An 18,331-nucleotide genomic window follows, 5' to 3' on the forward strand; every position below is an offset into this window, starting at 1 on the left:
AACCTCGGCAGTCTGACTCTAGCATCTACACTCTTCACCGCTGGGGCTTTGAGAGACTGAAAATCCCCCAACGAAGTTTTTGCTGTTGGGCTCCCTCCTCTAAATCTGACTTAAACTCAGTTTCTAAAAACTCTAAAAAAGTTTCAAATGTGTCTAAGATTTTGGAAATTTGGAATTTCTTCCTTTTTCAACAAGATGGAACTGAAAGTTAATTTACCTGAAAGTTCAAACATCTACTTACATTATGAATTACAACCACTTCTAAACCGGAGATCCTAAGTCCCCAAGTGACAAGTGTTACTGCAAACATGTGCAGGATTTTTGTAACACCAGTGACCAAACTGTTTTTATCTTTTGTTTCTAGGCAGTATACAACTTTTGACATCCAAGGAGATTCTTGGATCTGACTCGGCTACACTAATGGGATCCAGAAATGGGAGAATCGGGCAATAAATCTGTCACAAAGTAGAATTCCTAGATCACCCTGAATTAGCTAGATCGAGGGGACAACAGTATGCAGCCAAATCCATAGCCCAGAAAAAGCCATGTAAATTAAAAACCTCATGAAGGAAAGAAGAAAAAAACTTCCTAGAGAAATAAGACTATATATAAATCACCAAAGTAGCATATCAGAATATTCGAAGAATATTAACTATGATATGAATGTCTAATTTACTGAGAAGCTCTTTTACCTTCTGACTCAATATTTAATCATTTATACAGATAAGCTAATAATGGCACAAGTGTGTAAGAAAAAGATAAACGTTAATCTCCTAGAGACTTCAACACCCTTAAAACAAGAGTAAACTACAGCTATAATGATAGTAGTAACAATGTCATTTAAAGGACTAAGCAACTAAACGGGTTTAAGAACCATGCTGCTACTGATGTTTTAAGACCAAGAAAGTCTCCTTCAAGGACTTGTTCAGAACACTTGTAGCATGTACAGCGAAAACTACTTCCTTTTTACGCTAAACCTCTAATTAAAAATGAAATGCATACCAAGTATAACTAGTATTCAAGAAGAATCTTTAAAATTTTATTTTGGAATTGTAATGTTTCTCCTTATACTCCAAGACTTGAAAAAATTACCCAACCTCTTAACCGGTTCTCTTACCCGAAAAGAAAGAGAAATCTGAAAATTTCTGCTTCATGAATTAAACTCTTTAGACCACAACTCAATAATGCAAAAATACAAAAGCCTAATACCTGAATTATAGATGTAGGTGTCAAATTATAGAGTATAAGCTGGAAAACTTATATTGATCTTGACAATGTCAAACTTACAATACAAATTTATTCAATAAATATTTACTGAAGCACTAAATAATAAAGGACGAATCAAATTTGGTAGAAGCACCATGTTAATTCATATCAGGCAAAGTATTTTTACCTAATGGATATAATAAGAAATACTTAAAAGAAGAAGCTTTTACACTAATACCTTTCCACTAGAAATTCTGGATACCAAATAAAACAATTCACTGGTGTCCAAAAGAAATTGGAACCAATAAAAACAGTTCTAAACACGGTTATCAACATAGGAAAAATTTCAGATATGTAGCACCTACAGCTAATTTTTATAGAAACAATACTGAGTAGTTTTTTTTCCCGAGTTTTTTTTTTTAATACAGATAGTATAGTAGCTCAAAGAAGGATTCCAATCACCTTTTATGCGTAAGAAAGCAACCTCAAGCTAACCTTTGCCATGAAGGTAAGTCTGAAAGCTACAGGCTGAAAAGTATAGAAATGGAAAATGTATTCTCTATTATATTTTATTTTAGACAGCCTTTTTAAAAACCAAAATCATTACTTACCGACTTTGTTCTTTCCTTTGTTTTATTAATTGAACGAGTTCCTTGTCAAAATAATCTTCTTCCTCTTCTTCTCCCTTTCCATCGTCTTCTCTTTCCTGGGCATCAACATTATCTTTGTGCAACTGGCTAGAAATGTGCTTTGCATATGCAGAAAGACCCACTTCTGTGACCCCGCACACTCGGCACTCATGACTACTGTCCCTAGGGAAAGAGGGAGATGAGGGACATTCAATTCTCCCCACTGGCATGGCACACTCAACAGATCTCTTCCGGTTTCCTCTGAAAAACGCTGCACACTTTGGCACAGTGAAAGATTAGTGCTAATCAACTTCAATGCTCCTTTCATCACTTTTAGTAAGTTTGTTCTAAAGTTATTTTTGAAATGATTTTAAGATTCTTTTCCAGCAATCAAGAGGCAGTACACTTCAGAATAATATAGTTTACGAGGAGAAATCTTCTTGAATTGCTGTACTTAAAATCTTGCCAGAGGAAACATGGTGAAAGGGGAGGCAGGGCAGGGGGCTCAGAGCAAACAAAAGTTGCTCTAGAGCACACCCATGGTGCCAGGGGCACTCAGGAGCCTGGTCACAGCGCGAACATTTTATCTCAGGCTCAAGAGCTTTCTCCCAGGGAGAGTTAAGGGGTGGAGAAAAGAGCAGGCAGCCTAGCCAATCCCAATGTGGTAGCTAAATCGGAACAGCGGGAGCTCTGCCTGGAATGTGAAGATTCCGGACCCCAGGGCAAAGGATAGGAGTAGTCTCAGCAAACTTTTTTGGTCTGGATGATACATGTGACCTACATTCTGCTTCAGAAGGGCTTATTTAAAAGGGAATGGAAAGCATTTCAGTTGTAGGAAGTTAACAGCTGTGCTAGGCAAATGGTTTTTCTCAAGTTTCAGAAAATGCAAGTTTGGAGAGAAGTGAAGCCAGGTTCTTAGTTCAGAAAGAAACTGAGCAGGTTTTTTTCCTTTTACTTTACGCAGTCAATGGTAAATCTCATACTTGGCCAGTTTAAGAAACCAAAACCTTGAACCAACACCCAGAGCTGTAGTGGATGAATAATTTAACAGCTTTTTTAGCTTCCTGAAATCTCTTGATTGGTTCAGCTGTCTATGTAGCCACTGATGAGAAACATCTGAACACCATGGCCACAAATGTAATGAATGGACAGTAATAACCATTCAATAATGGCTCAACGGGCTTAACTCTGTATCACTTGTCTTGGGTTTACACTAGTGATATTTTTGCATTTCCTATGCCAATCTCTATTATCCATTCATTCATTTATTTATTTTACAAACAGAAGCTTATTACCATACATATCCCAGGTATACATGAGAGACACCCAGGAAAAATGAGTGACTCTCCTAGGTAACCTAAGCCACCAACTTAAATACCATCTTCAGCTAAAGGCAAAAGAAAGAAAAGCAGGAAGGAGGAACAGTTATGGGAGGTAACCAGGAAAAGCAAGGAAAACAATGGTAAGGGTAGTTATGTAGATTTAAGTTGGTGCTTTCTCCACTGATAAAATTCTCTATGCCAATCTTAAAAACAAAACAAAACAAAAAAAACCCACAAAAATACATGCTGTCTTATAAGACAGGCAGAAAGACACACATACACACATGCACAACACTGTTCCATCCTCCCCTCACATATATCTATAAAGACAGGGTGGAATTCATATCAATTAACCAGAAGAGAACCTCAAAACTGAGCACTTCATTTACCAAAAGATGGTTTCTATTACAGGCCACCTGAACATTCATTAAAAAAAAAAAAAACCTTGCGGAATACCTAATAAATTCTGGGCATCATGCTAACTATATGGTTACAGTTGTCTAGCATGACAAAGTAGAAATAATGCCCAGTAAATTAAAAGTTTTTCCCCTTGTAAGAATTATGGAAAACACCTCAGAAAAATGGAGAAAATTCCTAAGTTTTTACCTTTTTTGAACTCTGTAACCTCAAATGCTCTGGACACAATACAGTCTCTGACATTAAGATTCATTTTAATGAGTTCTGACCAGGTTCCCTGAAAAATCTCATTACCTTATTATCCTGTATATCAATATTCTAATTCCCCAAAAGCTTAAATCTATTCTTTCACTGAGCATTTTCCACTAAAGTATAATCCTCAAATTCCTCAAGTTTGCCACGGATACCCCTACTCTTCTCTCAAAATTACGGTAGCTCATACAAAGTGTTAACTTGTAGCAGAAATCAAGCCTTTTCTCATGGCAACACAAAAAGAAGTTAAAAATATGTAAGCATAAATCTGTCCAGCATTGGAAGAGTCTGAAAACTGCAACTAACCTAGAATACATAGTTTACACTATCATAAAAATTCGAATCATACTTGTGGTGAGCACAGAGGTGTTGCATCATGATGTCTTACTCCTAAAACTAATGTAACACTGTGTGTCAACTATACTTCTCAGTTAAAAAAAATTTTTTTAATTTAAAACATAAAGTTAAAAAGAAAATTCAAATCAACTGAATTTTCTGGTTAGAAAATCTTTTGAGCTTTAAATTCTCTAAAACTATGGAAAATGTTTTAGTCCACTTTTCTACATAAAAACTTATAGAACACTAAACTGTATATTGTAGTACCAAGGATATCTTTCCTAAAGGCATTCTTAAATAAAACTTCTGCTTATACCCTTACTTCTAAAATGCTGAGAATTTTTCTCATGTTCAAGCTATTAAGAACCCTCTCTTTACAGATATAACTGGAAGACCACACTGTTTAAAATATTAAGGAACGCAGTGTAGACAGTATTTAACTCTGTTAAAAATAAACATCCATAATCCTAAACCCACACACTTTGCAATCTCCAAAGCACAGGCATATGTTGGATATGTAACAAATACTCAAACACAGATTTTTAGAACATATGTGCGTTCCTTCTAAGAAAGGGTATTAACCATAGTTCTAAAGTTATATTTAATAGAAAAACACCTAAAGAGATCCTGCCCACAAGGGAAGAGGCAATAAGTGTAACAAAAAAGCACTAAAAACAAACTCTCCAAAACCAAAAATTCCTAAAATTTTTCCTAAATGAATTCTAGTTTAAAAAGAGAGAGAGAATCTTTACAAGAAACTTCAAAATGAGGGGTGCCTGGGTGGCTCAGCTGGTTAAGTGTCTGCCTTTGGCTCAGGTCATGATCCTGGAGTCCCAGGATTGAGCCCCACGTCTGGCTCCCTGCTCAGCGGGGAGTCCACTTCTCCCTCGCCCTCTGCCCCTCCCCCTGCTCCTTCTCTCTGTCTCTCACTCTCTCAAATAAATAAATTAAAAAAATTTTTTAAAAAAAAGAAATGTCAAAAGGAGAAAAGAGAGGATCCACATTTATCTAGGGAAAGAATGGGTTAGGACAACCACATCTCTTAAAAATGCGAGTGTGTCTGTGTCTGCAGGAAAGCATATTACCCGTTTTACATACAAGAGGCATTCATGCCTCTACATATGATGTTAGGGAAACCACGTATTTAAAAACTTAATGGCAAATTAAATAATATTTTAATGATGCTATTTTCCAATTCTCTATCAATAACCAGTTAAAACACTTACTACTTTGTATAACTATATAAAGTAACTGCTGGGGAACACGTACTACTTCACTTCTTGACTAATAAAGGCAAAAACTGTCCTTGGGACATTTAAAGGAGGGCCCAAATTAACTTCATCCTGTTACCACACAATTTCCTCTCATGTGTGGAAGGCAAAGCCTTAAGATATTCTACCCATAAGCTTTTCTTTATTAAGCTTGCTCTAACTATACCACAACAGCTGGTTGATAAATAAAGGTTTGAGCCCTTTTAATAGCATTTATCTGTAGAAATAGGCCACACATCTGAGTAAGTATACTGGGAAAAAAAGAGAGAAATGTTCCAGATGTCCAAAATTGTGAACCAAATAAGAAAGTTTCTTACTGAACATAATAAAAAAATAAATTTAAATTATTATTAAAATAAAAAGAAAGTTTCTTACTTTTCAAATTTGTATTCAAAACCTAAAAAATATGCTCTTTAAATTTCTTAACCAGATCACAGCTAAAAATTAGACTGATACAAATATAAAGAGAAACAGAAAGCTTTAACATCAGAAAGCCAGTAATTAAACATGAATTCCACAGAAAATAATCACAAACTGAGAGAAAGGAAAAATAATGACCAATAACTACTTGTCCCTATGGTACAAACTAGTGATCACAGTTTGTCACTACAGTAAATGCTCCAAGTAATTAAATGATTTTTGAGATTTTGTTTTTTATAGTTTTGTCAGTTGTTTTTCCTTGCTACCTGCTTTGCCTTTGCCCTTATAATTTATTACAGGCTAGGAGACCATATAAAACTTGTTAGCTCTGTACCTAAAATATGAATAAGTAAGTACTAAGGTGTTTCCCTCTAAATAAAATGACTTTGGATGCTAAGGTTGACACTTTTATTGTCAGCTTGGAGGCTTCTAAATGCTTTCTCCTCGATCATTTGACTATGCTCCAAATAACTGAAAATGATACACAAAATCTCCAAGGCACAGTTAAGTTGATGGGTGGAGTAGAAGAAAAGTTACTGAACAATAAATATACGGCATGTAGTTCAGTTACGTGAATAAGACAAGACCAAATGTGTCTATATAGAAACGTAAGTCTATGTATACCCACAGAACGAGGTTTAGGTAGGATATGGGCCGAACTGTTGGCTTTCCTGTAGGAAGGGAGCAGGGCTGGGGCATGTAGGACTGAGAGGACTTCTACCTTTTTTACTTTTTACAATTAATTCTGTATTCATTATGAACACGAATCTTAAGTAATCAAAATTCTTTTTAACATTTTAAATAGCTGTTTAGTGGATGTATGAAGAAAATAAGGCATTAATCTTGGAATAAAAGTGGCTTCTCTCCTAATGACTAGATTTACTGACCTCATATGTTTCATTTGATTTATAATATAGTCACATGGCAGGTAGATAGCCCAGAAAAAGGTGAATTCCAACAGGAAGTCTGCTGGAAATGGGATTAAGTAATTAAGATAACACCCATTTAGAGAATCAAAGGTTGACTCTATTTCATAGGTTTCCAATGATAATGAGTTAAAGATCATATGTATGCAAGGTATTATGACAAGGATTCTCCACACTAAATCTGAACGAAAGCCTCTTCTATGTTGCTGCTAAGACCTAAACTTCCTATAGTAAGAAACTGAGACCATGCAAAAATTCTACAAATATGCTAAACAGATGCTAAAAGTTTACTAACATATTAATTTGCCCACACCATATAAAACTGTATTATTTTAAATACAAATAACGTCAAATGACTTAGTCTGGCTTCATGATTAAAGCTTGTATCTATTATTCATGCAATAAGTATTTCTCAGTTCTCCAATGTTTCTCTGTTCCATACTATCTCCAAACCTCAAATTCAAGTCAAAAACATCAAAAAAAAAAAACCATAGATGGAAAAAAAAGAGAGACATGGAATATATACATCCGCTACATTTAATTTTTTAAAGGTGCTTATTAGACTTACTTTCTTTAAATATCTCAAGTTTTGCATCACAAAATAGCATTCTTAGATATTCAAAGTTTGTGCCCTGATTTTATTTACACTAATGAGACTCAGTGCTATTCAGCAGACTTTGGACTTCTCAGACTTTTTCAGTAACACTACAGGTTTCTGCCATGTAATAATTTTTGTAACACAGCTGAAGCAATAACAGAGAAATGTCTTAGTTTCAAGGCTGGTGTATAGGAATGAGAAAACATCCTAATGAGAGAACTAGCTCATCCTCACCCACTTCTGTTGCAATCTACTACCTAGAGCTGCAGTGAATTCTCCATATTGGAGATGCACAAAGATTTATCCTTTTGGAATGCCAAAACACTACTGTAGTTGTTAATAATTCTAAAAGATCATTCTATGTCATAGGACCATATTCATTTATGAAGAATTACTATAAAATAAGCTAAGAGGCACCCTCAGCACTGAGATCCCCCGACAGTCGCAAGTTGATGGAAGACAGCCGTTCCATACCTGCCCTTCAGGTTCTCAAGTTCCCTGTGATGCAACATGCTCCGCATGTGTTCGTCCATCTCCTTCAAAATTAAAGAAAGCAGATTAAACTAAGGGAGATTGCTTTGGGAAAAGAAATTCCTCGTTTTTATTCAATCAACAGTTGGGGTTCAGGTTCTTTGTGTCATTAAGTGTTTGTCCTGGTTACCCTTCTCAATTCAATATTGAAATCAGTTCCTCATAGTTCTTTAGCTATGTTTTTGACATTATTTCATTCTTAAATAAAGGACTTTTTAAGAAAAACCTATTTAAATGGCTTTCCAAAAATATTAGAACGTATATTGTCTTTAGGGGGCAAAAGATTTACGAATAAACTATGTGGGTTAAATTCTACCTCAAAGAATTTACTTGTTTTTTTGGGGTTTTTTTAAAATCTGAAATCACTTAACTTCTCAACTATTTGGTTACTTTTCTCCATACTTTCCCCACTCAACTGAGAGTTTCTCAAAAATAAGCTAAAATTCTTACTCAAGTCTTGGCCAGGGCTTGGCATACGGTTGTCCACATTTGCTGAATGATAGATATATTAATTCTAGGTAGAAGTTATGGATATAACAGAAGTTCCCTGTGGTTGATCAGAAGTTTTTTAAAACTGTTTCGAACACAGCTCAATCATGCCTTCATCGTCACTGCCCACTCTCGCCCAATTGATTTGTTTGGTTCTAATGAAATGTTTGAAAATCTACTAGGGCCTCGTGTACCTCCAACCCATCCTTAGTGGGAGGAAAATGAAATCTGTGGGAAGAGTTGCCACTTAAAAACATGCGCACATACACGCAAATCTCAAAAAGCTGTAAATGTCCACCCCTTTGTCACGCAGGCATATATATAGGTAGCACGCCATAATTAGAGAATGGCTGTTCACGTATAAAATAAAATAAAGGGCCACTGGGGCGCTTGGGTGGCTCAGTCATTAAGCATCTGCCTTCGGCTCAGGTCGTGATCTCAGGGTCCTGGGATCGAGCCCCGCATCGGGCTCCCTGCTCCGCGGGGAGCCTGCTTCTCCCTCTCCCTCTGCCTGCTGCTCCCCCTGCTTATGCTCTCTCTCTCTCCCTCTCTTCTGTCAAAAAAAAAAAAAAAAAAGCTTAAAAAAATAAAATAAAATAAAGGGCTACTATAATTGTTGAGTATTACTATTAACTGTGCCCTGTGTTTAAGTGCCTCAAACATTTCCTCATATGAACTACAAAACACTGCTGAGGGAATATTACTAACTTCATAAGGATACAAGGATACACAGAAGCTAACTCATTTATTCACCAAGTATTTATCATTGCTTGTTCAGTGCCAAATACAGAGCTAGGCATTGAAGGGATAAGTGTGAAAATATTCAGTCTTGCCCTCTCAGAGTCATAGATAATCAAGTGGTCAAACTAGGACTCAGACCCTGACATATCTGACACCAAAGCCAAGGTTTTATATACCACGTCACACTGTAACCATCTAGTGCATTGAGATTTTTCTTCATATACAATTCATTTGTCAAAAAGAATACAACAACCCAATAACCTATTCTTACTTTATCTACTACAGTGTGACAAACAGCTTTGTGATTCCAAACACTTCCTTTAAATGACAATTTTACTGAAGATGACCATCACTTCCTTCCTGTCTCTATAAATGCTTCTCTTGGAGGGGATAGCTTTACATGTGACCTTCCCCCCCCCCCACCCGCCCCACCTACAATTGACTGGCCACTAACTAGAATGAACACTTACAGAGCTGAAAGCTGAATCAGATTAGTGACATAATCAAGAATGAAAAAAATCCATGAACAATATAAACACCTGCTCAAATCCCTATGTATCCTTTTGTTCTATCTTTCCTTATATTAGATTTACATGTGCCAAATCCCCTTTCTTTGAGCTAAATTTAAGTTGGTTCTTTTTCTTGCAATGAAACCATTCCTGATCAAAACAGCATTCACTGAAATAGGTTATTCTCAGATAGAAAAACCAATTCTGTATCCTATTTCAGTTATAAAAATGTTATCATTCAAAATTTGTTTTAGGGTGACTTCCGACTAGATGTCTAAAACCCTTCACAAATCTTTTCCTAAATTTACGTGCAAAATTCTCTCCTACCCTGCTCCAAGGAATAAATGCAAATAGCGTGGCAACCTGAGCTTTCAAAATAACTAGGAAAGATCCATGGGTAGTAGGATTAAATAACCCCAAGTGCTCAGTTACCAAGCTTCTTTTTAGTTCTTATAATATTAATCAGTATTATGTTTTTTAAAGAAGGGGGAGAAAGGAAATTTTTTTTTGAAAAGATTTGGCAGTTGAACAAATTTATAAAACAGTGAGTAATACAACAGAATTTTTTTTTTTAGTGTTTTTAACTCCAGGGTTTCTCAGTCTTTTAATAAATTAATGAACATCCAGCAGGGAGCCTGCTTCTCCCTGTCCCCACCCAGCCCCCGCCCCGGTTCGTGCTCCCTCTCTCTCTCTCAAATAAATGAAAAATCTTTTAAAAAATAAAATTAAAATAAAAAAATAAATTAGTGAACATCAGAATGCTCAGGGATGTAGTACACAGCTTTTTCCCACACTTACAGAGTCTTTTTCTTCTCCACAGTATATTTGGAGAAATCAGGGTTACACTAGTTTGGGAGACTACAGGAAAGCACTGCTTCAACGTAAGTTGTTGATAATCGATTTAAAACTCAGTATCAGGGACGCCTGGGTGGCTCAGTCGTTAAGCATCTGCCTTCAGCTCAGGTCATGATCCCAGGGTCCTGGGATGGAGCCCCAAGTCAGGCTCCCCGCTTGGCGGGGAGCCTGCTTCTCCCTCTTCCTCTGCCCCTCCCCCTGCTTGTGCTCTCTCTCTTTCTGTGTCAAATAAATAAATAAAAATCTTTAAAAAAAAATACATTTATAAATAAATAAAACTCACTATCAGAGTTATCTCTTTCAATTAACCCATTCCACTAATTCCTTAGACCACATTAACCTTAACACTCAAATCATGTCATTCCCTTGCTTAAAAACCTGTAACTGGCATTTCCTAAGGCAGGAGTGAGTAATCCCAGCTCTTGATTTTTCATTATGATCCACGGAAAAATATGAAGAGATGAAAACATGTTTAAACCAGAGTAGAGGGGCGCCTTGGTGGCTCAGTCAGTTAAGCATCTGCCATTGGTTCAGTTCATGATCCTGGGGTCCTGGGATCGAGCCCACCATAAGGCTCCTTGCTCAGCAGGGAGTTTGCTTCTCCCTCTCCCTCTGCCCCTGCTCAGGTGCTCTCTCTCTTGCTCACACTCTCTCTCCCAAATAAATAAAATCGTTAAAAAATTTTTAAAAAGAAAAAAAAACAAGGATCCTAGGTGATTCTTATTAAATAAACAAACAAGAAAACCAGAGTGGAAGAAATGCCAAAAGACTTAAAACGGCAAAATTATGAGCTATCACAAGGCAGGGCTGCTACTCCATGAGAAGTCTGACACCACACCTCTGAGTGTCTGCCTATCCCTCTCACACCTTCTCAATTTCCCATCTCCCCCCAATCTGAAAGGAGCCATAAGGAATTTTTATTCATTATAAATTTGCATAAACCCTGGTCAAAAATTTTTAAAACTAGAAGGGCTCTTTTACTGTTGTAAAAGGCAGCAGCTATATTATTAAACATGAATTTAAAATCTCAACTGATTTTTCCATCACTAACAGAAATCCTAAATAGGGGAAAAAAAAAAATTCACCCCAGCCTACTGGATGAATTATAATTGAACCCCTCAGTCTGGCATTCAACACATTTTATAACTGTTTGCATTTAAATTACAAATTATATTGCAGTCCCACTATCCCCATTACAAAACTGTCTTAATCAGGTAAGCCTTCTCATGGACTCCTAGAACTCTTAGACTCCATACCTCTGTATCTCTGTACATGTTGTTATCCCACCTAAAATATCTCTCTTCTATTTCTCTGAAACCATCTTACTCCCAAACATCTTTCCAGGTTCACTCAAACCTCCCTGGCTAACCTAGCTCATGATAAGATAATCTTCCCAGTTCTCCGAATTTTCATTGACAATCCAGAGCATCTTAAAAGCTTAGAAAAAAATTTCTCAGTAGTTAAGATAGCAGCACTACTTTGAAAGCAAAGGATACAGGCAAGAAAAAGCAAAAAAGTAAGTCAAATTGCAGCCAATTTCCCTAAGACACAGGTAAAATTCTTTTAGTTCTTAAAAATATTTTTCTCTGAGCAACATCCCCCCCTTGTGGACATCTAGGGTACTGTTAATGCCGTTTCTGCTCTGCAGCACTTTTCACAAGGCAGAAACAGAACGCAGGTACGGAAAACTAATGCTGTATCCTTAGCTCATCAGAAAGTAGTATAACCTCAAATAAACTGAATTTTAAGGTCTTTTCTCTGTAACTGGTTACTGACTAAATTAGTAACTATTTACTGTCGACTTCTGAGTATCCTCAAATTTTGGGTAGATTTAATAATATAGTTATATTGGCTTTATGAGGCACTAAAGAGAAAGAAACCAGTGGAATGAGACTATGATATAGGAAAGAAGCATAAATAAGACACTGTTAAAAGCTTTTACCCATCTACAAATTCCAAAAAGAGCAGTCATAAAGCCTCAGATTCTCCCTCTTCTATGTATTACCTTTTTTGAGCTGTACACAATGTGGCACAATATGCATTTTCGTTCTCGTACCATAGTGACCAGATCTGAAGCACTCAACTTCACACCTGCAATGAGGAAGTAACATTTAGTAACCTTTCTCCCCCGGATGTCTTCTTAGATCCACCTTAACATAGCTAAAAATCCAAGTCTTGCAACGCCCTCGCCTCCACCCTGCTCTTCCCAGCCTTCCCATCTTGGTAAATGAAAATTCAAGCTTTCCAGGTACCTAGGGCAAAAACTGTGGAAGTCAACCTTGATCCCTCTTTCTCACCCCATAGCTTCCCTCATCAGCAAATCTTGTCAGTCCCCCCCTTGAAATACATCCCAAATCCAACCCCTCCTCACTACTGAGCTCAACTGCCATCTCACAAGCCACCAGCCTACTGACTTGCCTCCCTAGTTCCACTCTTGTCCTCTTATAGTCTATTCTCAAAACAGTAGCCAAAGATTCTCACAAGATTCTTTTAAAATTTAAGGCAGATCATTTAACTCCTCTGTGCAAAATGTTCCGAGAGATTCCCAACTCACACAACATCCAGTCCTTTGCCATGGGCTACAAAATCTGTTTCCTCTCCCGCTCTTGGGACTCCATGCCCCACCTCACTGCCTCTGTCACTTCATTCCAGTCACACTGCCCTCCTTCCTAGTCCTTGATCACCCCAGGGCTTCTCCCACCTTTGAATTTCTACATTTCCTATTCTCTCTGCCTGTAATTTGCTTAAGACGTCTTTATGTTCTCATGGCTCACTCATTTCCATCGGTATCTGAAATGTTTCTTCACCAGGGATGAGGGAGGCCTTTCCTGACCTATACAATGATGTATTTTTTGCTCCCCATTCCTTCTATCCTATTAACCTGCTTATTTTTTTGGCTGCAAAAAGCTTTATTGTTTCCATTTGGTCTATGGCTCGGGAGAGGGCTCCAGGGTGGTTAAAAAGCTGCCTAGTGGCTGTAGGGGGAGGCTCAGGCAGAAGCCCTGACACCAGGAAGATGCCAAAGGGCCCCTCAGAGGCCACTGGGCTCTAGAGGCTTAGTCATGCTTGAGAGTGAGCCTCTGGAACAGATACTTGCCCAGCCCAGCATAGGGGCCAGCCAACCTGCCGAGATTAGTCAGGTCGTTGCCCATCTTCTAGGTGAGTTTCACCTGCTCATCTAGGAAATGGCTCTCCAAGAAGTCACAGAGATTAGGGTCTGCATGGGCAAAACCCAAGGCATGCACATATAAAAGGGGCCTCGTCCAGGTTCTTCTCCAGGATCACAGCATCTCCCATAGTGTCCAAGCTTTCATCCCCCCCATCTAGGGATAGCTTCTACACGTCCTGTCACAGGGCACAGCCACCCACGTTTTGCATCTTCAGGAGATACTGGGCACCCTCGCACTTTTCCTCAGTTAACTGTAGAAGTGCCGGAGCCACAACGTCATGGCCAAAATACAAGCCCAGAGAGAAGGAGGTGTAGGAAGGCTGCAGAAATGTGTTTTGGTTTTGTTTTGTTTTTTTTAAAGTAGGTTCCATGCCCAACGTGGGGCTTGAACTCATGACCCTGAGATCAAGAATCGCATGCTCCACTGAACTGAGCTAGCCAGGCCCCCCATGTCCAGAAATGTTTTTAATACTTCCTCAAGTTATTAACCATCAAAGCAAAACAGGATCAAAAAAACTTAAAAGCAACAAAATCAATGAAAAAGTGTGACTTTCTGGCATAAGCAACAGCTACTGTGGTGTTTTCACATATTCAGTCAACTGAGAACTGGGCACTAAAATACAAACTGTTTCTATTTAGTAAAGCCAAAGGCAACAACTCCTAGTAAATAGTCATATAATAATAATATTCTCTATCAACCTTTTAACCAAAGACTCCCTCTTTTTGTTTTCCTTTCACAAGCTCCGTGTTTCTAACCTGCATGAATTAAGTAAATTCATTTTCATTTCTGTAAAAAAAAATCAAAAAGTATAACTGCTAGCAAAGCATTTAATCAAAAAGGAAGTCCTAGTATTTAAGCACTAAGTTGATAGGATTCCAGCCAAAGACAAAGGCATTTTAATTTCTTCATCCTTAATCTGGGTTAATATATGATTTCCATTAAGCTTTCTGAAATACATTAGCTCACAGCTTTCTAGATGGCAACCACTGTTCTCCTTAAAGGTCTTACTTAACAAGGGGGCGCCTGGGTGACTCAGTAGGTTAAGCACCCGACTGTTGATTTCAGCTTAGATCATGATCTCAGGGTCTTCAGATGGACCCCCGTGTTGGGCTCCAGGCTGAGCGTGGAGCTTGCTTGGGATTCTCTCTCTCCCTCTCCCCCGCTCCTGCCCCGCTCGCTTGCTCACGTGCTCTCTCCCTCTCCCATTCACTCTCTTAAAAAAATAATAAAGGTCTTAACAATTATTAGAAGTCAAGGAAATAGAAACCATCCAACTTTGCAATCTCGAAGTGTTTGAGAGGTTACATTATACAAATCAAGTAAGTGTAAATAAACAATTCAACTACTGCTGTTCTTACTTTAACCACCTTGCATTTTCCTCCCATTATCACTTAAAAACACCCATTATGAAACCTTTCAATTTTTTCCAAACAACTATGAGAAATATCTGATATTTTTTTGTCATAACAGCCTTAAAAATACTGTAATAAATACCTTTTCTCAACATGCTATTTACTGTTCTGTCAATACAATTACCATGTCTGTGGGCAAAAACCCTATTATTAATTATTCTCCTTCAGATTCTTGTATTTAGTCGAGTCCTAAAAGATCTCTATTTTTCATTTTTGCTGTCTATTCTTCAATGTGATAAGCCTTCAAGACCTTACATCTATTCTTCCTTCACCCAACTGCTCCACTCATTAAAGATTCCTGCCTTGACTCCCGCCCCCAATAAAGAAGTTCTACACTCAAGCAGTACCTCAGAATCATCCACATAGCTGATTAGTAAAAAGAATTACAGTTGTGAAGGCAGAGTAGAATTATTGCACTGTAATCTCCAGAGACTCCATTTTGTACTTTACTATGCTCTCGCCATCCCTATGCAAGGGTTGTCATTCAAAAGTGACTTAAATAGGTCAGAAAAACACACTTCCAAGTAACCACTATCTCATAATACTGTATCCCATCTCAAATATCAATGTTACAATATTTCTCCAAATATTTATTATGTAACTCAAGGCTGGAAAACACACTGTTTAGTGTCATAGAACTTTATTTGAAACATTGTCACATTATCTCATCCTACTATTCAAACACCCAGCAATGTAAGTGCAGGCTATCTGATGGTAGGTTATGTCTATCTCCCTGACCTTACCATAAGGAAGGGGTCTGTCTTTTTATAAATCTCCTAAGATTCATTACAGTAAACCCGGTAATACTTCAGATATTTGAACTCAGACTCTACAGGACAATGATAAACTGTGAAGAAAAAAAGCTTAGAGGTGGCTGGCTGGCTCAGTCAGAGGAGCATGCGACTCTTGATCTTGGGGTCATGGATTCGAGCCTCACGTTGGGTGTAGAGATTACTTAAATAAATAAAAACTTTAAAGAAAAAAAAGTTTTAATTATTGGGTTGAGGTTGGGGGAGTGGTACTCAGATTAGAATCCCTTCTCTGAATCTCACAGGTTAACTTTCTGTGCCTCCACCTCAACCCTGACCAAAAAAAAACTTTCTGTGCTTCCACCTCAACCCTGACCAAAAAACTAATAGATTTCTGATGAGCAAGACAGGGCAAGAGAGAGACCGTACTCAGTGACAGAACAAATCTTTGCCACTACCCCTAGGTTGCCCAGAAGGTTATGGAGCAAAGGTATGACTGGCACTTCTGGGAGGTCCTCACTTTGCTCAGTGGGCCTCCCGAGAAAGTTTCAAGTCTCCTAGCTAAGGAAGAAATAAGCTGGTAACAGAGGTCAGAAAGTATTTTTGGTCACATCAACCTATAACCACAACTTTCAAAGGCTTATTCTGGGTAGCTGTCGTATTTGCTAGTTCTAAGTTCTGGCTGGCTCCTGTTTCCCAAGGCAAGTGACTGGTGGTTTCTGCATCCAATATCGTTGACTGAGCATAAGCTTATCAGGATTTTACTCACTAGCATTCCTACTTTTTATATTATCAGCCCTAACACACTTACCAAGAGTTCATGTACCAACCACTCTTTTTAAATAAGCACAGGGCTAACAAGGCTGTGACCAGAAAAAGGCATTAAAAGTTGTGCCCCCCAAAATGAAGCTGTTCACATTGTCCATTACCAGGCAAGGAAATGGACAGGGTGGCCCACTGATCCCTTAATTCAGAATCAGAACTACCGCCAGGTTCCAATTTTTTACTCAATTATGGAACTTGGCAAGCATTACATCTTAGAGGGAAGTGACTGAGAAAGAAACTGGGATAACACCAACCCTAACAAGACAGTAACATATTAGCAAACGTCGCCATCATAGAACAGACTAAGTTTTAAGCCCAAAGATAGCCTGTACAAACACTTTTTTAAAAGTATAACTTGGTAGCTTGTTGCATGTATTTAACAATTTAAAAAATTTTTATTCCTGTACTCAATATATCTTATAAAGATATTAAAATTTAAAATTCTGTGACATGAAATTTAAAATTCTGTGGCATGGAGATACATTCATTACGCCTTTCTGCCCACTGAGTCTCCCCTCCCACCACTGTCATGTCTAAGTCAGAGTCTCCTAAAAAGCCTGAACAGCTGCAGAAGCTCTTCATCAGAGGTTTGAGATTTGAAACAACCAATGAGAGTCTGAGAAGCCATTTTGAGCAATGGGGAATGCTTACGGACTGTGTGGTAATGAGAGATCCAAACACCAAGTGCTCCAGAGGCTTTGGCTTTGTCACGAATGCCACTGTGGACGAGATGGATGCAGCCATGAATACAAGGCCACACAACGTGGATGGAAGAGTTGTGGAACCAAAGAAGGCTGTCCCAAGAGAAAATTCTCAAAGACGTGGTGCCCACTTAACTGTGAGAAAGATTTTTGTTGGTGGCGTTAAAGACGACACTGAAGAACATCATCTAAGGGATTATTTTGAACAGTATCAGAAAACTGAAGTGACTGAAATCATGACTGACCGAGGCAGTGGCAAAAAGAGAGCCTTTGCTTTCCTATAACATTTGATGACCACGACGCTGTAGATAAGACGGCCATGACTGTGAACTAAGGAGAGCCCTATCTCAGCAAGCGACGAAGTGGTTCTGGAAACTATGAAGGTGGTTTTGGTGGGAATGACAACTTTGATTATGGAAGACACTTCAGTGGGCAAGGTAGCTTTGGTGGTGGTTGAGGTGGTGGTGAATATGGTGGCAGTGGGGATGGCCATAACAAATTTGGTAATGAAAGAAGCAATTTTGGAGGTGGCGGAAGTTATGATGATTCTGGCAATTACAACAATCAATCCTCAGATTTTGGATTTGGAGGAAATTTTGGAGGCAGAAGCTCTGGCCCCCATGGTGGTGGAGGCCAATACTTTGCCAAACCACGAAACCAAGGTGGCTGTGGTGGTTCCAGCAGCAGCAGGAGCTACGGCAGTGGCAGGAGGTTTTAATCACTGCCAGGAAACACAGCTTAGCAGGAGAGGAGAGCCAGAGAAGCGAGAGGGAAGCTACAGGTTACAACAGATCTGTGAACTCAGCCAAGCACAGTGGTGGCAGGGCCCACCTGCTGCAAAGAAGACATGTTTTAGACAATGCTCATGTGTATGGGCAAAAAACTGAGGACTAATTGTATAACAGGTTATTTTAGTTTCTGTTCTGTGGAAAGTGTAAAGCATTCCAACAAAGGGTTTTAATGTAGATTTTT

General features: G+C 38.3%; 1 protein-coding gene and 1 pseudogene across 3 annotated transcripts in view; one reads left to right on the plus strand and one right to left on the minus strand.

Annotated features, from left to right (window-relative positions):
- ZNF106 (zinc finger protein 106) overlaps positions 1 to 18,331 on the minus strand; it is a 64,460-nt gene that overhangs the window by 31,601 nt on the left and 14,528 nt on the right. For all 3 annotated transcript variants that reach the window (XM_081830982.1, XM_081830981.1, XM_081830980.1), the window contains exons 2-4: positions 12,508 to 12,593; positions 7,852 to 7,913; positions 1,818 to 2,018 (exon numbers count right to left, since the gene is read on the minus strand). In XM_081830982.1, coding sequence (XP_081687108.1) covers positions 1,818 to 2,018; positions 7,852 to 7,913; positions 12,508 to 12,561 — 317 coding nt within the window. In that variant the 5' untranslated portion in view covers positions 12,562 to 12,593. The remainder of the gene's footprint in view (positions 1 to 1,817; positions 2,019 to 7,851; positions 7,914 to 12,507; positions 12,594 to 18,331) is intronic.
- LOC102728514 (heterogeneous nuclear ribonucleoprotein A1-like) lies at positions 17,188 to 18,325 on the plus strand (annotated as a pseudogene).

The sequence above is a fragment of the Leptonychotes weddellii genome, chromosome 9 (assembly GCF_054177405.1).
Source record: "Leptonychotes weddellii isolate Sample4059 chromosome 9, ASM5417740v2, whole genome shotgun sequence".
NCBI lineage: Eukaryota > Metazoa > Chordata > Mammalia > Carnivora > Phocidae > Leptonychotes > Leptonychotes weddellii.